A 21,099-nucleotide genomic window follows, 5' to 3' on the forward strand; every position below is an offset into this window, starting at 1 on the left:
TTTTGTGATTTTGAATGATCACTTAAGATGAGGAAAGCATCCTTATTTTACATAACATCACCTCAGCTTTCATGGAGGTATCTTGATGGGGCCAATGCCACTGAGAAACTATGCCAAGTGGTCTCTCCCTCACCCAGTTAGATTTTTATCAGGCTCTTCCTTGCTAGCCTCACAGACATAACATAATCCACAAATTACATGCTTTCTCAATAATCTAAAGGTCTAAAGCTTGAATGCTACAAATCTATAGCAGCAAAGCTTTATGGTGTTCATAAAGTGCAGTGGTGACTTTAAGATATTTCCAAGATGTACTAATTCATGTTCCCAAGAACCTCTACTATTGAGCCCAACCCATCCCTCAAAAATGTACAAACACCCACACTTCTCTTGAAGCAAGTTTTTCTGTCTGGATCTGCCTGCAGAATTGTGTTTTTTAAACTGTGGTTTCTATTGGAAAACATGCACACTAGCAACCATCTGAAAAATTAAATCAAGAAAAGCAGGTCAAATGGAGTTAAATCAGCTAATATCACAAAAGAGACCACAAGACTCTGGAGCCCTAGCAAAGGAACAGAGTCATAGAACAAAGAGCAAGAATAAACACCACCTCCCCAAACCTCCACCCAAACCAATTCAAATTATAAAGAACAAAAAGGCACTGAGGAGGAAAAGGCACAGAAGCTACAGTACATAATGAGACACTCCCTTTTATTACAAAACTCCTGTTGAGAAGAATAACTGTGCAACTTGGGGGTACTGCTTTGGTCATTTTTAAGTAAATGACCCCTAACTGTGGTATATGCAGTGCTACAAAGAAATAGCCCAGAAATGTACCGAGTAAATAACATTCCAGACATACTGCTGGCAGCCTTTTGGCCATTTGGCTGAAACAAAACAAAAGTAACTTCAGGCCTTATAAACAGACACTCAGATGGGGTTTGTCTTTCAAGCATCTCGTATTTATTTGAAGAAATGAGACAGAAATTGTTTTTATGTACCGTATTTGCCGGCGTATAAGACGACTGGGCGTATAAGATGACCCCCCAACATTTCCACTCAAAATTTAGAGTTTGTTACATTACATTACAGTACTATGAGCCACTATGGGCAGCTATGTCTATCCCAACTGAAGTGCACCCGGCGTATAGGACGACACCCCCCCCCCCACTTGGAGGCATGTTTTTCAGGGGAGAAAAGTAGTCTTATACGCCAGCAAATACTGTACCTCTGTTTAACATACTTAGACAATTTTGTCTTATTGTAAATATGCCTCATAAAGAAATAAGATGGCATATGCATATATATGTAGACATATGCGAACTTTACTGCAACTGGGTCAGCAGGAACAGAATTGAATTTTAAAACACTTCCTTTGAGGTTTTGAAAGGTTTATTTTGGACTTTTTCCCTATACAAGCAGATCACAAAAATACCTCAAAAGTCTTTATTTTCCCCATCAAAGTAATGTAGTCTGCCTCTATAACCCAAGTATCTTCTTGCAGGGTATAAAAGCTCTTCTGAATTACATGTTGCCACAGGAAGGCAGGAAGTAAATAGGTGTGTACTTATTAAGTGTGTACATACATTTTTTAGATCTAGCCATCACTGGGCTTTACAGTAAAGCAGTTGTCCACATCCAGATGATAAAAACTAGGTTACCCACAGACTCCACCTACTTTGGGGAACTTGCCAGGTATGCAGAAATATATAACTTTGTAAGCTAATAAAAACAGTCTCAGAACATCTGGTTTGATGAGGAGTATAGGAGCAGAATATTGAGAGCAGCTGACTATTTGGCTTGGTCTACCTATGCAGTAAAAAATAGGGGGTAATGAGATGGCAATGAGTGTGAATGTGGGAGAATGGTCTCTACTACTATTGACCACGGTGAATGGTATACATTGTTCTTTTAGTTGCTCTCATTTAATAATTCCCTGAAATTAGCATAGCATACACTGAACTTTAGCTTGGAGAGATTTTTTTTAATATACGGAAGTGTAAACATGTGATCCAGCCTCCCCTAAAGTGGTACAGTGCCATAACACCACTTCTGAATTTATTGTCTCATTCTGTTATATACAAATCCCACTCTGCTAAGAAAAGTGGGATTAAAAAAATCCACTTGTTCGTCCCCTAGAGCGTAGAGTAATATAGAGAGGTAGGAGCAGTTTTCACCAATTTCACACACGCACCTATATTTGTACCATTATCCACAGTGACATAGGAAGGAAGGAAGGAAGGAAGGAAGGAAGGAAGGAAGGAAGGAAGGAAGGAAGGAAGGAAGGAAGGAAGGAAGGAAGAAATGGTCCCAGTGGCAATTAGAGCAGCAATCTGTTATATTTAATACAGTAAGTGTTAACACCAGATTTACAAAATTATCTGTTTTTCACTATTAGTCCACAAAACACTTCTCCTGACCATTTACTGCAGTGGAGATTTTGCCAGTGACTTCAGTTTAATATTTTAAGAAAATGTTACTGATATTTAAATAATTGAAAAGTAGTCAAGGCATTTTTGGGTTAGCAATTCTGATTTCTCTTACCCAAAGAGCCTTGGCTACTATTATGATCTCTCTTCAAAAGCAAAGCTGCCTGCACTTGACACTGCTCTTACTTATGGCATGACCCACTCTGAACAAAAAAAAAATTGCTATTTTTATAGAAATGCATATTGCCTTTGTAGGCCTCCAAGTACTTTTCCTAAATTGATAAACATGATAAATAGCCCATATCAGGGTTTGCTATTTCAGCCTGAAATTTGTCACTAATTAATAATTATTTCCTTCCAGATGGATCTTGTGATTTGCAGCTTTCCATTTAAACCATTACTAAAAGCACTAGGCTGCTTTTTACATGTTTGATCTTTCTAATTTCTTATAGTAAGGAGTCATGCCCAAGAGGGAAAGCGGTATACAGAAGACTTTCTCAACATTTTTGACATTGAGAAACCTGTGAAACATTCCTCAGGCTTTGAGATACTCCAGAAGTGGTGCGATCCTCAGAGCTGTGTACACAGCTACCCCCCCCCCCACTCCAAGCCCATTATTAGCAATGGGAGGGGGGAATAGGTTGATATAACCATATATGGTCATATCACCTGATAAATGTTTAACAGATTTTTAAAATATATAAATTTATATATACATAGCATAGCTTTTTTTATAGCATAGCTTTTTTTTTATAGCATAGCAGTGTACATGACCCCCTGTGGCTCATTGCCTTCCCACCATCCCCAAGGCCCATCACTGGCCATTTTGGGAAGGTGGTAAGGCAGGTCGACATGACCATATCACCTAATAAACATTTAACACATTTTAAATATATATAAACATTAACTTGTACCCATTCGGAAAACCCTTCCACGGCTGTCAAATATTTACCAGATTTGAATACCATACTAGTATTGGGATTCAGAAATATCAGGAAAGACTGCTATTTTTCAGGTTCAATATACCCAGACCTGAAAAATACCATGGGGGGAATACAGATCTCTACCCAACTGACATACAAGCACCATACACCCAACTCTGTAATTAGATAGAGCTCTTTAAACCTACTTCTGACAGATTACTACCAAATTGCAAAAGCAAATCAAGGAATTATTATCTCAGTGATGAATCTGATGTAAAGACGGTACTCTTGATAGGATGTGTTTGTGGGGGGAAGTACACTGAAATTGACAGCAGAATTTCATTCTCAGTTTTGTGAGGAAAAGAAAGCTTCTTGCATGGTATACAAGATGGCAAGTGCAGCTCGCTAACTAAGAACACCTCCTAAGTGCAGCTTTCCTGCCCAATGTCTGGTTTCGCACAGGCACCTGGGACTACAGTTAAAAAGCATAGCTCAACGTAGTTCCAAGTTAAATTACTGACATCCAAGTCCAAGCATCAAACCAAATGGGCAAATCCAAACAACACAAGCTAGGTCACAACCCAGCAGGTCAAACACACAGGTGCAGAAAAACAGCAGACACACGAAAGTCTTGTGCAAGTTCCTTCTAGGCTGGTAAGCTGGATCCTTTTATCAGGACAACTGCGGGGCCGTTCACAGACAGGCGCTACTCATCAACAGCTGAGCAGCCTTAAGGGATGTCAGCCCTGATCATGTGGTGACTCACAAACTAATAGGTGCACTATGGCAGCGGTAGTGAACCTGTGGTCCTCCAGATGCCCATGGACTACAATTCCCATGAGCCCCTGCCAGAGTTTGCTGGCAGGGGCTCATGGGAATTGTAGTCCATGAACATCTGGAGGACCACAGGTTGACTACCCCTGCACTATGGCACCTCTACTGAGTCTCCCTACAAGACCACCTTCTCCAGTGTTCCAAGGACTCTGGGTGACTTTTACTTCAGCTTTGGATCCTGGGCTATGGGACTGAGGGTGTTCTGTGCTGCCTTTGGCCCGAGGCTCCCTCTGTGCATCTGATGGAGTCTCTATCCTGTCTAGTTGTTCTCCCTGAAGCATCCCAGGGCTGGGGCCGACTTCCTCTTTCTCTTCCTCAATCCTTTGGCTTTGGCAGGCAAATCCAGCAAGTGATAAATTTTGGTTTTGCAAAACTAGCCACAGTTAATGTACATCATAGATCATGTACAGTTAATGTACATCATACTGAGTCACGTTTGACAATGACTCCATCAGGCAGACCCGAGAGGTTAGAAACTGCCTCTCACATTTTGAGAAATCCCCAAAATAAGTGTTTCCAACATAAAAAGGAGCACTAAAGAAAGCATTACCAGTGCCCAACTTCAGAAACATTTTTATTGTCAAGAAATGAGATGGATTTCTTTCCCCCCCCCATAAATAAAGCATGTTAAGTTGCTACTGAACTCAAATATTGTTCTGCTGTTTCAGACAAGTATGGCTAACCACTTGAACATGTCTACACAGTCTTCCACACCATTTCAAGTGATGAAGAAATCAGAAACTAATAATCGGGCTAGCCCCTCTCTTCTTGGTAAAATGAACAGCTAAGTAGTATGACTCTTATGCTGTCTACATCCATTTTGCGATATAGAAATTCACAGTCAGATATAGAATCATAGAATCATAGAGTTGGAAGGGGCCATACAGGCCATCTAGTCCAACACCCTGCTCAATGCAGGATCAGCCCTAAGCATCCTAAAGCATCCAAGAGAAGTGTGTATCCAACCTTTGCGTGGTTGGAGCTCACCACCTCCTTAGGCAGCCTATTCCACTGCTGAACTACTCTAACTGTGAATTTTTTTTCCTGATATCTAGCCTATATAGTTGTACTTGAAGTTTAAACCCATTACTGCGTGTCCTCTCCTCTGCAGCCAAAGGAAACAGCATCCTGCCCTCCTCCAAATGACAACCTTTCAAATACTTAAAGAGGGCTATCATGTCCCCTCTCAACCTCCTTTTCTCCAGGCTGAACATTCCCAAGTCCCTCAACCTATTTTCATAGGGCTTGGTCCCTTGGCCCCAGATCAACTTCATCACTCTCCTCTATACCCTTTCAATTTTATCTACATCCTTCTTGAAGTGAGGCCTCCAGAACTGCACACAGTACTCCAGGTGTGGTCTGACCAGTGCTGTATACAATGGGACTATGACATCTTGTGATTTTGATGTGATGCCTCTGTTGATACAGCCCAAAATGGCATTCGCCTTTTTTACCACTGCATCACACTGCCTGCTCATGTTTAGTTTACAATCCACAAGTACCCCAAGGTCTCGTTCATACACAGTGTTACCTAGAAGCGTATCCCCCATCCAGGAGGCATACTTTTCATTTTTCTCACCCAGATGCAGAACTTTACACTTATCTTTATTAAATTGCATCTTGTTCTCATTTGCCCATTTTCCCATTGTGTTCAGATCTTGTTGAACTCTGTCTCTATCTTCTGGAGAATTTGCCAGTCCTCCCAATTTGGTGTCATCTGCAAACGTGATGAGTAGTCCCTCTACCCCCTCATCTAGATCATTAATAAATATGTTAAAAAGTACCGGGCCGAGCACCGAGCCCTGAGGTACCCCACTACTCACCTCCTTCCAGTCTGATGAAACACCATTGACAACAACTCTTTGAGTGCGGTTCTCTAACCAATTCCCTATCCACCTGACTATCTGAAAATCCAGATTGCAGTCCTTCAATTTATCCATCAGAATAAATATCCTCAAGTACACACTCAATAAGTTTTACAACACCTATCTTAGTCCTCTATTACTCAAAATAATTTAGAATAAGCCATTTTTACTTGAGTCATCATTCTTTTTTATATATCAGCTTCCGCAAAACATACGCAAACTGTTCAATGTACTAAATAGAACGCTTTCAATTTACTGAATGAGGATGTACCAATACTTGTAATTTTGATTAATGAGATACATGTTAACAAAAAGAAAGACACATAGGGAGAGTGAACACAGAATAAGCAATGGCTTTAAAATTATTTTCTTAGCTTATTTTGTACGACAGCTATACAAGCCTTTCTTTTTATATGTGTCAGTCAATAAGGTATCTGTTGTATGTTTTGCACAAAGAACAAAGATGCCTTTATCGATTCTCAGAGTCTGTAGGACAACCCATTCATGCTGTCAAGCTCCCCTAAAAGGCTTTCAGCAAATAATAAAATCCATCAGTGACAAATGTCAACATGCTAATTTGTTAAAAAAGGAACAAAAGCAGCATTCAGGCAAGATGCCTCATTTAATATTATATCAGCCCTCCAATTTGTAACAACTTTATGGCAACCATCAGATTATTAATTACAAAACGGAATTGTAGTACAACTGAAGTCAGAAAACCATCTCCTTTTCCAACAAAATTAAAAGGGTCCACACCAAATCCAACATAACCGACCTCTGCTATCCTCTTTTCACATTTCAGAAAGCATATTCTAGAGATAACATTATAAGTTAAATAATAAAAATGAAATAAAACAATCAATTATGCTATGAAAATCAGGTTTAACCAATAATTCTGATGGCACAGTAAGTAACAGTAAGTGCCAGATTGTACAATTTTTAAGTAATAACTTCTTACAAGGATTATTTCTATTTTATTTAATTGTCTGTATGTACAGAGAAGAATGTATTCATTACTAGGAAAACAACAACCTAGATGCATCCTTTACCTTCTATACTGTACGTAAATATCTACTTAATTCACTTGTTTTCTTACATGAAGCAAGTCAGGTATTCTACAAAACTCATATAGCTATTTCCTATCTTCAACCACCTCTACCGAGAATTGTACATATTGCAATGATTCTTTATGGGTGCCATATACCCAGGGGACTATCTACAAATTTTCAGGGTATTTAGAAGTTTCAGGAGAAAATGGAGGACCTTCAGGATTTAAAGTTGTTCCTTTTCCCCTCTTGCAATAGTTCTAATAGAAAGCTCATTCTTCCCTAAGGAAAAAAATCCCACATTTCTACCTGAGACACCTAAAAATGTCACACAGCAAAAAGGGAATCAAAGGGGATCAACAATTTGGCTGATAGTCCTTGGCTCAAGTGTCTAATTGAATATGAAGAAGAAGAAGAGTTGGTTCTTATATGCCGCTTTTCCCTATCCGAAGGAGGCTCAAAGCGGCTTACAGTCACCTTCCCATTCCTCTCCCCACAACAGACACCCTATGGGGTGGGGTGAGGCTGAGAGAGCACTGATATCACTGCCCGGTCAGAACAGCTTTATCAGTGCCGTGGCGAGCCCAAGGTCACCCAGCCGGTTGTGGGGGAGCGCAGAATCGAACCTGGCATGCCAGATTAGAAGTCCGCACTCCTAACCACTACACCAAACTGGCTCTCAGTTTGTACCTGAGATCTGTTTATCGATAAATAAAGTTGCCTTGTCTAGAGCAGTGTATACCAGTCTTTTCAGTTTGGTGCCCCAGATGGTGCCCCCACATGCCCAAATTCACTTGGTATGGTGACTCACTTAAAACTGCAAAAGCCTGGGATGCACCTTCACAGGCTTCACAACCCACTTTTTCAGTTGGGACTCACAGTTTAGGAAAACTGTTTTTATGTCCTGATCTTTATTATTCAGGTTTTAGAGCACTCAGTAATTATGTTGCGTACTTTGTAGGACAGTGATGAAATGAAGGTTACGAATCAATGCCAGAGAGCATTTCTCAAAATTTGCAAATTGAGCAAAAGCTTGAAATTCTAGTATGCAAATAGATTATAATAAATTTACTTAAACATATGTTTAGTAACCTCATGAAATATTTGGATTCAAGCCCGTTGAATGTTTCATGCATGTTGCAATATACAAAACTTTATAAAACTTTATATTATATTCCCATTTTGTATCTAACTGGAATTATTCCCATTATCAGTGTGATCCTTCTCCTGACTTCAAAGATATTTGGATGACTACTAAAATATAAAAATTCCCAATTATTCTGTGTAAAATAGATAGACTTCCTATGGCTTAGTTCAGAGAGCACACAACCCACAGTTAGGGAAGGTTAACTTCAGACTGATGTGTGTATGTTTACTAGGCATAATGTGTGTGTGGCGGGGGACGACACATGTGCGCCATAAAGACATCTGTGCCATAAAAAGTAATTTCTCATATCTGTTGATTAAGTATGTAAGCATTTATTGTGATGCCTCAATATATTCTAAACTGTTTCTACATTATGTTGCTGCTACTGTTAGTTGCGAAGTCGTGTCCAACCCATCATGACCCCATGGACAATGATCCTCCAGGCCTTCCTGTCCTTATGTTACAATGTGACAAAGATAGTTACAAAAACACAGAATGCTGGAACTAGTCATATATCTCCAAAATTTTGAAGATCAATCCAGGAACAGACACATATTCAGCTACACAGGGACAAAAATTCTGATACAATTAGAGGAGGGGGCATATTTGAAAACAATGACTCAAATTCCGGTGTTTTAATGTGAAACCTATCCATTAAAGTATATTAATAATTATCTTTCAAGTAAACCACTACACTTTCCACATCTATTAATAATTTTAAAAGCCCATATATTAGTTAAAAATCCAAACAAGCAAAATGAATCACTGAAAAGAAACAGCAAAGTCTACTAGAACACTAGTTTGATATCTAAACATCAGCTACAACAAATTTACATTTTTAAATCATGCAATTGCAGCAATCAAAATATCAAAAACCATATGTCATTGCTTGGGGTATCTGGCAGATTAATTATCAGTGTGAAGATTTAAATCACTCACTTTTAAGAACTATATTCATGCATCACATTCATGTGTCAAAGAGCCTGAAAATTATATGATAAACAGAGTGGCTTCTTTGTGGATGATAAAAATGCGTTGAAAACAAAGACTTTCATGGAAGTAAACACTGCATCATTTTGTTAATTCAAATTGTATTTTCTCCACATTACTCTTAACATGGAGTACGGTTACGAATCATGTGGCTCATGTAGAGAAACCTTGGCCACATATTACATACAAATGGTTCCTAAATTCTCCAGTGGGATGATGTGTATCTGAACTATATTTAACTATATTAAACACTATTTTGCCAAACAATGCAGATCTGTATGATAATTACTAACACTTGCTTTTGGTAACCACTCACGTCCACTCACCCACCTTGATACAACTTGCTGCTGGCACTGAAGGCTGGTATTAAGGGGATGAAGTAATTGAGAAATTCCTTCAAATAAAATATGAAAGGCCAAGAGCGCCCTGGGCCCTTTTCTATCTACTCTTTTCTGTTCCCTACCAGTAGTGCCTCATATCTCAGTTCTAGAATGTATTCCAGAGCAAGGCAGTAAAAGTAAATTTCCCCCCAAAGAAAACAATGTGATATTTCATATATTCCTTTTAGTAGTTAGTATTTATTAATGTGTAGCGGATTAAATAGTGAAATGTTTTCAAGATAATTACAGTATTTGCTGGCGTATAAGACTACTTTCCCCCCCTGAAAAACATGCCTCCAAGTGGGGGGGTCGTCTTATACGCCAGGTGCACTTCAGTTGGGATAGACATAGCTGCCCATAGTGGCCCATAGTACTGTATTTTGAGTGGAAATGTTGGGGGGTCGTCTTATATGCCCAGTCGTCTTATACGTCAGCAAATACGGTATTTAGCTTTAATAAGTGGCTAAATAAGCAGGGCAAGAGGAGCTGACCTCGGCCAGGTCCAGGGCATTGTTGGCCTTGGCCCCAGCCTTGTGGGATTCTCTGCATGAGAAGATCAATACCCTATGGCAGTGGTCCCCAACCTTTATTAGGCTGGGGACCGGCAGGGCATTGGGCCGCGCCCGCAGGGACCGCGCGGGCAACGCCCACGAGCCGCGCCCGGCCGCGCCCGCGGGCCGCACCCGCGAATCGGGCCGCGCCCGCGAGCCGCGCCCGGCCGCGCCCGCGGGCCGCGCCCGCGAGCCGCGCCCGCAAATCGGGCCGCGCCCGTGGATTGGGCCGCACCCGCGGGCCGCGCGGGCGCGGCCCTGCCCTGATTCCCTCTCCCCGCCCTCCCCGCAGTAAGAAGCTTCCCGGGCCACAAGCTTGCGGCCTGGGAAGTTTTTTACTGCGGGGGGGGGCGGGGAGAGGGAGCCGCGGCCCGGCGCCATGGCCTTTGCGGCCCGGCGCCGGGCCGCGGCCCGCAGGTTGGGGACCACTGCCCTATGGGATCTTACACAAGTCCAGAGAACCTGCAAATCAGAGCTGTTTTCCCAGGCCTAGGGTTGAGGCCAGGTAATAACATCAAAAAATACTGGCCTCCCAGCTTGAAACATTCATGAACAGATACCGCTCTAACGCTGAAAAAAACCATAGGAAACTAATATTAGAAGGTTTTAAATCTAAGATTGTTGCTTATTATTATATTTTACTATATATGAAATTGATTGATTACATTTATATACCGCTCTCCACTTAGGCTCAGGATGGTTTACATGGAACAAAGAACAAGAACAATACATAAAACTCAATGGCTGTGTCAGATGAATAATAACAATAATATCAGTAATGAACAGGGAGGATAACATTCTAACAAGTAACAATCCAACAGACCCATGATTGGTCAGTTCAAGTGTATGTATTCACTGGAAGGAGGTTTGTGGGCCCAGTTGTTGATTTGGCTGACCTCAATAAAATGCCTGATGGAGGAGCTCTCGTTTGCAGGTCCTGTGGAGTTGTTTTAGTTCCATTAGGACCCTGATATCCTCTGGAAGCTCGTTCCACCAGATGGAGTCTAGGACAGAGAAGGCTCTAGCATAGTGGAAGTCAAGAGGACTTCCTTGGGGCCAGGATTGGAGGTGGCAATGCGCAAAGCTCTTTGAGGGACATAGGCAGAGAGGCAGTCCCTCAGGTACACTGGGCCTAGGCCATGTATGGCCTTGAAGGTAATTACCAGAACCTTTAGCCTGATCTAGAATTCAAATGGTAACCAGAGAAGTTGTTGGAGAACAGGCAGGATGTGGGACCTCCATGGAGTTGCCGTGAGGACTCTGGCTGCTGTATTCTGGACCAGCTGCAGTTGCTGGATCAAGGTTAAGGGCAGGTTTTCAGAGACCACGTTGGAAAAGTCTAGTCTATAGGTGACTGTTGCATGGATCACTGTGGCTAGGGCACTAGTTGTTTGGCTTGGTGGAGTTGGTAGAATTCCAGCCACACTACTCTTGTGACCTGAACCTCCATTGAGAGGGAAGCATCTAAGATCACACCCAGATTCCTGGCGGAGCTAGCTGCAGATTGCTGCACACCGTCCAGGTTGGGCAAGCAGGAGTCCTTGCTTGGACCCTTCCTGCCCAGCCATAGGATCTCTATCTTTGAAGAACTGAGCTTCAGATGGCTATGCTTGAGCCACCTCATCACTGCTTCCAGGTATCTGGCTAATGTTTCTGGGGAAGAATCAGGGCAGCGATCCATCAGGAGGAATAGCTGAGTGTCATCTGCATATTTGTGACATTCCAGCCTGAACCTTCACACCAGTTGGGCAAAAGGTGCATGGAGAGAGAACCCCTCCTTGTGGGACTCTGCATGTTAAGCTGAGTTAGCACACCCAGCACAAATGTTATATTTTACTGACTTCACCACCATCTCATAGGCTTTCATACGTACTCTATAAGATGTTCTCGAAGTTTCATCATAAGTCTTCCTCCAAATTCTCAGTTTCTGTTTCTTTCCGCAAAGTTTCTCAGTGTACCAAGGGGCTCACTTGAGACGGGGGCAGAAAGTATGTCAAGGAACTATCTCATTGATGACGGACAGCATTCTGTCATGCCAGTTGCTTACTAGGTCATTTAGAGAAGTGCTGGAGGGCATTGGGTCTTGCAGAACAATCAGGAATCCAATCAGATCCATAAGTCTCTGCTGGCAAGCTAAAAACTGCTTGGCACCCAACTGAGGAGGGGGTTGGAACCTTAGCTGAGACTTCAGGGTGTTGCAGTCTGACCATAGCATGACATTTGCTGTGATCAGATCCACATCCAAACCCACACTGAAAATGAGATCCAGGTGTGGCCTGCCTGATGGGTAGGGCCAACAACTAATTGCAAGAGCCCTAGTGTCAACATGGCTGATTCCATTCCCAATCCATTTCCGGAGGACAGCAGCACAGCATGGACATTAAAGTCCCCCAGAATTAGTAGTCTAGGGAAATTTAGTGTTCAGGTCTCCGCTGCTTCCAGCAGGGCTGGCAGGGCATCTGGTGGTGTGTTGGGCTTGCGGTATACCAGCCATGCTCTCGGTTGAGTCCCATCCAAGGCCAATACATTCAATATTTTAGAATGTTGTTGACTGCCCCAAGCTGGCAGGATGGGGAAGCATACAAATAAAATATTAATTTATTTATTTATTATTTATGTTTGGGGGGATGATGCTGCCTAAAAGGTAGTGGCCTTCATATGGATCACCAGAGAAGAATTACAGAATGTACTGTCATTATATATCAACCACAGAGTATTGGTTCATGAGCATTACTACAAACCAGGACTCAAAATTAAGAATCTTGCTCTGTAGTAAAGATTACAAACTATATTTCAGATGTACTGACAAACTACAATTTATCACAAAATCTGCAAGTATTTGATTAATTTGCTTTCTACTAAGGAAGAGCATGTGAAACCATCACACACCTCCCTGCCTATGCCCCCAAAAGAGCTTTACAATCCGCCGCCACCAATCAGCTAATGGTCCCTGGCCCTAAAGAAGTTCACCTGGCCTCGATCAGGGCCAGAGGCTTCTCTGTCCTGGCCCCCACCTGGTGGAATGAGCTCCCAGAGGAGATCTGGGCCCTGACAGAACTAAAACAATTCCACAGGGCCTGCAAAAGGGAGCTCTTCCACCAGGCATTTGTCTGAGGCCAAGCACAATCAATCAACATCTGCAGGGCCCCTGCCCCCCATCCCTCCCTTCCCCCCTAAACCCACTAAGATTCCTAAGACTCCTAGTAATTTGAATTACTACTGTTTATGTTATACTGTTACCTGGTTATTACCAGTTAATAATATGAATGTTATAGTTATTATATGTACGGTTCCATGTATAGTTTCAGTTCTGTGTAATCTGCCCTGAGCCTTCGGGGAGGGTGGTATATAAATATGAATGAATGAATGAATGAATGAATGAATGAATGAATGAATGAATGAATGAATGAATGAATGAATTCCAGGGTTTCTTCCTTCTGCCTTGTAACAACAAACCATGACTATCAATATGTGACGTAAAAGTGTCTAGTATAGTTCCAGCTACATGGTCTCCAGCTTAACATCAAAGAAAAAGCTCTGATGTGAACCAATCAATATCTTGTAAGTCCTTGAAAACAAGGAGGAGTTTGTGAAAAGCAAATCAGAAAACCTGATTTTAAGGTGAGGCTTACATCCTCCCTGCTGCTATGAAGACGGACTTGAATCTGATACTGGTTAGTGAGAATCATTTATTAGAAGGGGGAGATTTCTGCCGGACATTTCTTCATGGATATCCTGAAGTTCCCTCCAGATGTTGTCTACATGGCAGACACAGTGAGCAAACTAAGCAAGACTGCTCAGAAGTAAGTTCAGTGTTATTCCATAAGATTTACTCGCAGGAAAGTGTCCTCAGGATTGAAGCCACAACAAAACACACACCAAATAAGACACACTAGTATTATGAAGCCAAAATGAGGTTCAGGAACTTTATGACAATAGCTAGTCAAACAGCCCATGATCATTCACATCATAATCCACAAATTGGTTAAGTCACTATGAATGGAAATAATGTAGCTACTCAAAAATTATTAGAGGCATGATTTTGCAGGTTTCAAACTATTCACCATTAAAGTAATTTTATGTAATTGAATTATAACTCTCTCCATTTATGTTCTGTCTTTCCCAAGAATACTGGGCTGAACAGTATTTAGCTCTAATAGTATCACCTCTAATGTTCCTTGTATATTGTGGCAATCTACACTATTTCCCAGCCACAACTGCTAGTCACTGAAACTGTGGCTAGAAGATATTTTATTATGATGCCTTCCTGCTTTTTGTCATTATATTCTGTTCAGGAGGAGATGCTTACAGGAACATCTAAAGTTTACATTTCAAGATTAACCATTAGTTCAATGCTATAAAACATAAAATAGTACTTTACTCAAAACATTATGAACCTGCCATCCGAGTCTTACTCATTTTTAAGGGGAAATGCTGTAAATTTTAAGTGTATATAAAACAAAACAGATTTAATTCCGAAGTTAATGCCCTTTGAGAACCTAGTTCAATGTGATTTTTAAAAGCATATGTTGTTTTTGCCAATTAAATATCCAAGAATATCTAAATAATATTTTTTTAAAAAACAGAATGGATGTATTACCTCATCTGAATGCCTGAGGCAAAATCTAATTAGAAAAAAGAGAAACCTACTGGCAGACTAAAAAAGCCCCATAAACGAATTACCATTTTTCTAATGTGATATTACATCATTAGCTTTACAACAAGATTAGAGCATACCAGTATTTCATTTGGAGTTGGATACATGTCTCAGGGAGCATATAAACACAGATAGAATAAGAACATGTTTTCTAACCACTTTATGCATTACCTCAAGATCTAAAATGGCAATAGGCTTTGCTGTATGTAAATAATATCTCACTATGCATGTTACACATAAATGATTCATGTCAGTAGCAATATTCTAGAATCAAAATACCATTTAAGATATGAGTTTAAGGGTCTTAGAAACATTATTTATGCTTTAAAAGGCATAGAAATTATAAAAATCTTGCTTTAATACAAAATGCCATGTAAGCTGAAAAGAGGAGTGGCTATGGCTCAATGGTAGAGCTTACGCTTGGCATGCAGAAGGCCCCAGGTTCAATCCCTGGAATCTCCAGTTAAAAAGAGCCAGGCAGTAGGTGATGTGAAAGATCTCTGCCTAACACCCTGGAGAGCTGCTGCCAGTCTGAGCCAGTCCTGACCTCCATGGACTATGCTATTGCTTTTTGAACTATTTAATACTCTATAATGCAGATTTATAGAAAAGTATTTACTCCCTATGCTGCTGTCACAAAATCATCCCTCAGAGTCAGGAGACCCTGAGGAATGGAATTAGATCTAGCACTGGGGGATCGGGGATCTGCAACAGGAAGAAGAGATCAGCAGAAATGACACACAAATATACACATCTTGTTCTTGCACAAGTTCTTGTTCTCACTGAACAAAAATTCATGGAAGAGGAATGGGAGGTGATTTCCCACTTTCCACTGCAGCTCTCAATGCTACATCCCAAAAAGTTGTTAAGGCTCCTTCTAGAACTTACAGGCGTAGGGGATGGACATGGAGGACTGCAGAATCAATGGTGAAGACAGCAAAGATCCCTGGTAGCACTATTTTAGCATGTTAACTGTATTGATCCAACCCTATAACTGCAAGGCTGTACAAACCTTATTGGCATTTATGTATTCTCACCTCCTGTAAATGCTGCTTTTTCACCATCCCTCATCAACTCATTCTGCTACTGCCAGAATACTGTTGATGCCCTTTGAAAAACAGGAGACTCACAACTACATGTTGTTCTTCCCAGCTTTTTATAAAAGTGTAGTGAACTAAAGCACAAACCTCTTTTTTTCTTCCTTTCCTTGTTTTCATGGATAATAAATTCACGCACCACTGCCCTGGTGCTGCACTGTTGTTTTCCATTTGGAGGAAGCAACATGAGCAATAGGGCAGAAACAACCTCAGCCACTTATTTGACCAATGGTTACTGTTCAGAACATCATCCAAATGGAGATCTCCTTAGAGATAAAAGCGATAGTGCCAAGTTGCTACAGCAAACAAAAACTGAAACACTACAGTCTGGATCCAAAAAGTACTAAGAATGGTTTAGAACTATCATTTCTCAACCACAGCCCTTCCTCTAAAACCATGTAATATTCAAGGCATTTAGAAATTTGCTCACAACAGGCAGCAGAAGAGTGTAGGAGTGTTGCAGTGCTGAAAGTATAGTTAAAATATCCAGTTGCACTAGGACAACAATATAGAGGGTACATACATAAAAGTATTATATGGGCTCAGGAACAATGGGATATTTAGGCTGTCATGAAGTACAAAGACTACAATATAGCATAGCATTTGATACAAAAGGTAACATTTCACTGAACTACTGAATCTTTGTCATTTGAGATACTGCCATGACTAGAAACTCATATAGCTTCTTGGAAATGAAATAAATACTATCATTTACAGAGTAAGAAAAAGAATTAAGATACAAAACAACCCAAAAGTGGGAGAAATTGCACAGCAAGGACAGGGCAGAAGGGAAATCATGGATACATGCATAATTACTTTTCCTGCTAAATATATATGATGTTGGTTTTTACCACCCTTGCTTTGATGTTTTTTTCTTTTTCCAAGTCAAATCATAGAATCATAGAATCATAGAGTTGGAAAGGGCCATACAGGCCATCTAGTCCAACCCCCTGCTCAACGCAGGATTAGCCCTAAGCATCCTAAAGCATCCAAGAAAAGTGTGTATCCAACCTTTGCTTGAAGTCTGTCAGTGAGGGGGAGCTCACCACCTCCTTAGGCAGCCTATTCCACTGCTGAACTACTCTGACTGTGAAAAACTTTTTCCTGATATCTAGCCTATATCGTTGTACTTGAAGTTTAAACCCATTACTGCGTGTCCTCTCCTCTGCAGCCAACAGAAACAGCATCCTGCCCTCCTCCAAGTGACAACCTTTCAAATACTTAAAGAGGGCTATCATGTCCCCTCTCAACCTCCTTTTCTCCAGGCTGAACATTCCCAAATGCTATGTTTACAAATAAATTATGTAAGAAGAAAAGCTGCAAGGGAGGGAAAATCTCATTTCCATATCTATGGCTTTTTTCAACCTCTTCCTACAACAGCCCAAATTGCCACTGATCTTCAGTTATTTGCTTTTTGTAATATCTATTCATACTCAGATATCACAGATAAGGGTTGTAGTGGCAGCAGACAATTTTGAAGAGGATACTTTTAGATTTTTTTGCAAGCCCAGAAGTTCTGCCGCCCCCTCCAGATTTATAGAACACTAAACAATAGAAATGACTTGCCATACTGGACAGATTTGGTAATTCACACAGATACCAACCCTTCGCTCTTAAATATAGTGAGGAAGAATGTTAAATAACCGAATCCACAACAGTTAAATAACTGAATCCACAACAGTGGACAACGAAGACAGTTGTATATCCATTATAAGATGTCAAAGGCTAACTGTGCATAGGAAGAGTTATGCATTTGTTTCTAGCTTGTTTATGAAAGCTAGAAATGTTGTGGCCCACTATGCTATAATACCTGCTTCTTAATAAAGGAGATTTCCTCAAAAAATACAAATTTCAAGCAATGGTAATATTGTGCCTTACGTGGTATAAGTTAATTTAGTTTTAAAACTACATCTGTCTCTGTCACAAGCAGGATTTTTAAAGCTGGATTGGGGGAGGGGTCCAAATTAGAAGTGTTACATTGGTCTGTAATTCAGGATTTCACCCCCCCCCCACCACCACCATCTCAAATAAACACAGATAAAACAAATTAGGATATTTATAATTGGAACTCTTCCTGCTTCCAATTGTTGGCAAGTCTTTGAAAATAAGAAGTTTGAAGTACAGCAGAAAAACAGAGCCATTGATCAAAACCACAGTTCCAGAATTGCACCCCCCCCCCCTTTACTGGAATAGAACCAATGAAGCCGTTAGGTGACGACAACAGACCTAAGCACAATCAGAATGAAAGCCTTTTACTTTTTCCTGAAGATCAGGAAATGGGAGAGCTTGTCTCTGATTATTTTTTTAATAAGTAACCAGGATTTTCTTTCCATAAAGAGGTTCATGGTAAATTTAAACTACAAGTGATGATACTTAACAAGACATATCAATAATATTTCAAAGGAAGAGTTTTCCTTAAAAGGTGATGGTAGATCTTGAAAGAATATGCTGCTGTATCTGTAGCATTGGCTGCTGGAAAACATAACCTCAAGCCTCTAATTAAGCTGCTAGTATCATTTCTTCCTTTTCTGAAATGTGGAATAGCCACTCTCTCAAAGATGGTACTCTGGTGTATTAAAATGAAATAGCTACAAAGCTAATGAGGAACAGACTTGCCAATATACATGGCCACCCAAATAAACATACACAACCCCAAATTTAAAGATGATGACTAAAAATATATGGCTATTTCCTTCCCTAGCAGATAGTATAACCAGAATTCTCAAACAGCAGCCCTTTTGTGCCAGCATGCTGTGTTATGTTTATACTACTGCAGATAAAACCAGATGATTAAATAAACATATAGTACAGCACCCTTTCTGTATCAAGGTAGTTCATAAAATAGTAACATACTTGTGGAACACAGGACTGACATTTAACTAAGCCATGCAATTGTTACAGTTGGGATCAACAGGAATTTAACACAAAGAATATCTCCCATGATCAAGCAAAAAGCAGCAACATCATTATACTTGACACTTACCATGCAATCCTAGCTAGTTATTCCAGTCCATTGAATCTAATAGGTATAGACTGAAGACACTTTTCATAGGATGGCAATTAGACATGTGGGCAACCAACGATTCAAGGGGATGCATTTTGAAGCTTTTCACCTTCTTCTTAAAATTGAGACTCAATAACCCAATTGTTATCATCAAACTCCAGAAACTCTTTGTATATTGAATTTTTATAAATGTTCATAAAATTTTTATAAATGTTTTTATAAAACATTTATAATGTGTTTATGAACATTTTAATAAATGTTCACAAAATAAAATAATCTTCTCTAACCATCAAGTGAGTATGCCTATTTCATACTCTTTTTGCAGTGTTCCCTGAATGACCCTTTTTATATTTGTAAATACAGAGAAAATAGCTGCTGGGTCAATGATAATCACTTGTACCACTAATTAAAGATTCCTCCAGGATTCTGATAACCAAGGCAGAAAACTTCTTCTCCACAGATAGACCTGCCAAATCCAAACCACACCACTGTATTTTAACACTGCCAGTGTCTTGTGTACACACCCAGAAATCAGCTAGCACTGCAAACTTCTCACTTCAGAAATATAATTAATAATAACCATATTTTCTATGTTACTGATACTCTTGCCAGGAGAGGTTTCAAATAGGAACTATTATCTTCACAGAACAACTGGGTTATAGTTATCAATTTATTTATCAATTTATTTATTTATAGTTAAATTTATAACCCGCCCCATATCCCAGCCATCTTGGAGCGGTTCACAACAGTCAGTAGGTACAAATGATAATTAAAAATTAAAACAGTTAAAACAGTTAAAAACAGCCAAACCATTGGTATGCTTGCTTGTCCAAGCTGGCCTCAGTCATAGGCCTGGTGGAAGAGCTCTGTCTTGCAGGCCTTACAGAACTGTGATAGTTCCATTAGGGCCCTGATGTTCCCGGGGTCATTCCCCCAGGCTGGGGCCAGGGCCGAAAAAACTCTGGCCCTGGTTGAGGCCAGTCAGACTTTTCTGTGGCTGGGGACTATCAGACAATTTGCAGACACTGAATGAAGTGCCTTCGAGGGGATGTATTATCGAGGCTTTGGTGCCATTATATTTTTAACAAACTGAGAAGGAACAAAGAGCTGTGCAAAGTCAAATCTCATAATATAAACCTAGGACTTGAGGGTCAAACCAGGATAGAGGCCAAATTTAAAAGGATCCAGAGAATTCATTACCTCCAAAAATCCTGGAGCTGAGACACTATCATCTGCTCAGACCCATTAAAAGTAATGAAACAGAGAAGTAAGCTAGCAAAGAAAAATATTTGTTACCTTGCCATTCCAAGACTGGAAAAGTTGGATGGGACAATCAAGATATCAAGTCTGGGAAATGGATGGGTACCAAGCAGAGCATAAGCTGCTGAGAGGCACTGAGGAATTAGCTGTAGGAGAACTTTCTCACAAGATTCCTTAAGGCACCAAGGTGCAAACAGCCGATGTGGAATGACCACCTGAGCAACAGCCACAGGATCTTGATAACGGCAAGGGTATGGTGAGTGACCACAAACCTGTTTAAACATCCTGAGAATAACAAATAATAGAATTGTTTAGTTTAACATTTCTAATAAGCACAGTTAAAGAACAGCTTCCAAGCATACGAAGACAATGCAGCTGTGACGTGTCATGGGGTTTTAAAAAGGCACTTCAACAACAATCCATTTGGAACAGAAAAGCTATTTCTTCCCTTTCATTTGTGGTATAAGAGATTGTCTGTCATGGGCCCATTATGCACGGAGTGGAAGGTCTGCATTCGGGGTGGAATGGCGGCAGCTAAAATCACCAATTATGCACACTGCAGGAGGCAACCGGGCGCAGAGTCAACGTATGCCGTCGAAAAATCCGCGTTAGCGAGATGCGTAAGAAAGTGGAGCTTCCTGGGACCAGGGCACAACCAGAAGCAGCTCCGGAGTAGCTGCGTGCATAATCGGATACTCTGGGTTTTGCCACTGTTGCGTTCCGTTCCACGCATAATCGGTTTGCTTTGCTTCTTCCTCCTCCGCGTTCTCCATGCCGCCGTTTCAGCAGCCGTGCATAATAGGCCATAGTGATATTCTCTGCCAAACAAAAAAGCCAATGTGGTGCAGTGGTCAGATGAGGGTCTGGCAGAACTAGGTTTGAATCCCCACTCTGGGTGACTTTGGGCCAGTCACATATA

The 21,099-nt window shown here is 40.7% G+C and overlaps 1 protein-coding gene across 10 annotated transcripts in view; it reads right to left on the reverse strand.

Moving 5' to 3' along the window:
• Window positions 1-21,099, reverse strand: part of AOPEP (aminopeptidase O (putative)) — a 242,045-nt gene that overhangs the window by 192,647 nt on the left and 28,299 nt on the right. For 9 of the 10 annotated variants that reach the window (XM_077344574.1, XM_077344577.1, XM_077344571.1 and 6 more), the window contains one exon: window positions 20,217-20,465. The exons of the other annotated variant lie outside the window; for it this stretch is intronic. In XM_077344574.1, coding sequence (XP_077200689.1) covers window positions 20,217-20,465 — 249 coding nt within the window. The remainder of the gene's footprint in view (window positions 1-20,216; window positions 20,466-21,099) is intronic. 10 annotated transcript variants of the gene reach the window in all.

Source organism: Paroedura picta, chromosome 7 (genome assembly GCF_049243985.1).
Source record: "Paroedura picta isolate Pp20150507F chromosome 7, Ppicta_v3.0, whole genome shotgun sequence".
In the NCBI taxonomy this organism is placed as follows: domain Eukaryota; kingdom Metazoa; phylum Chordata; class Lepidosauria; order Squamata; family Gekkonidae; genus Paroedura; species Paroedura picta.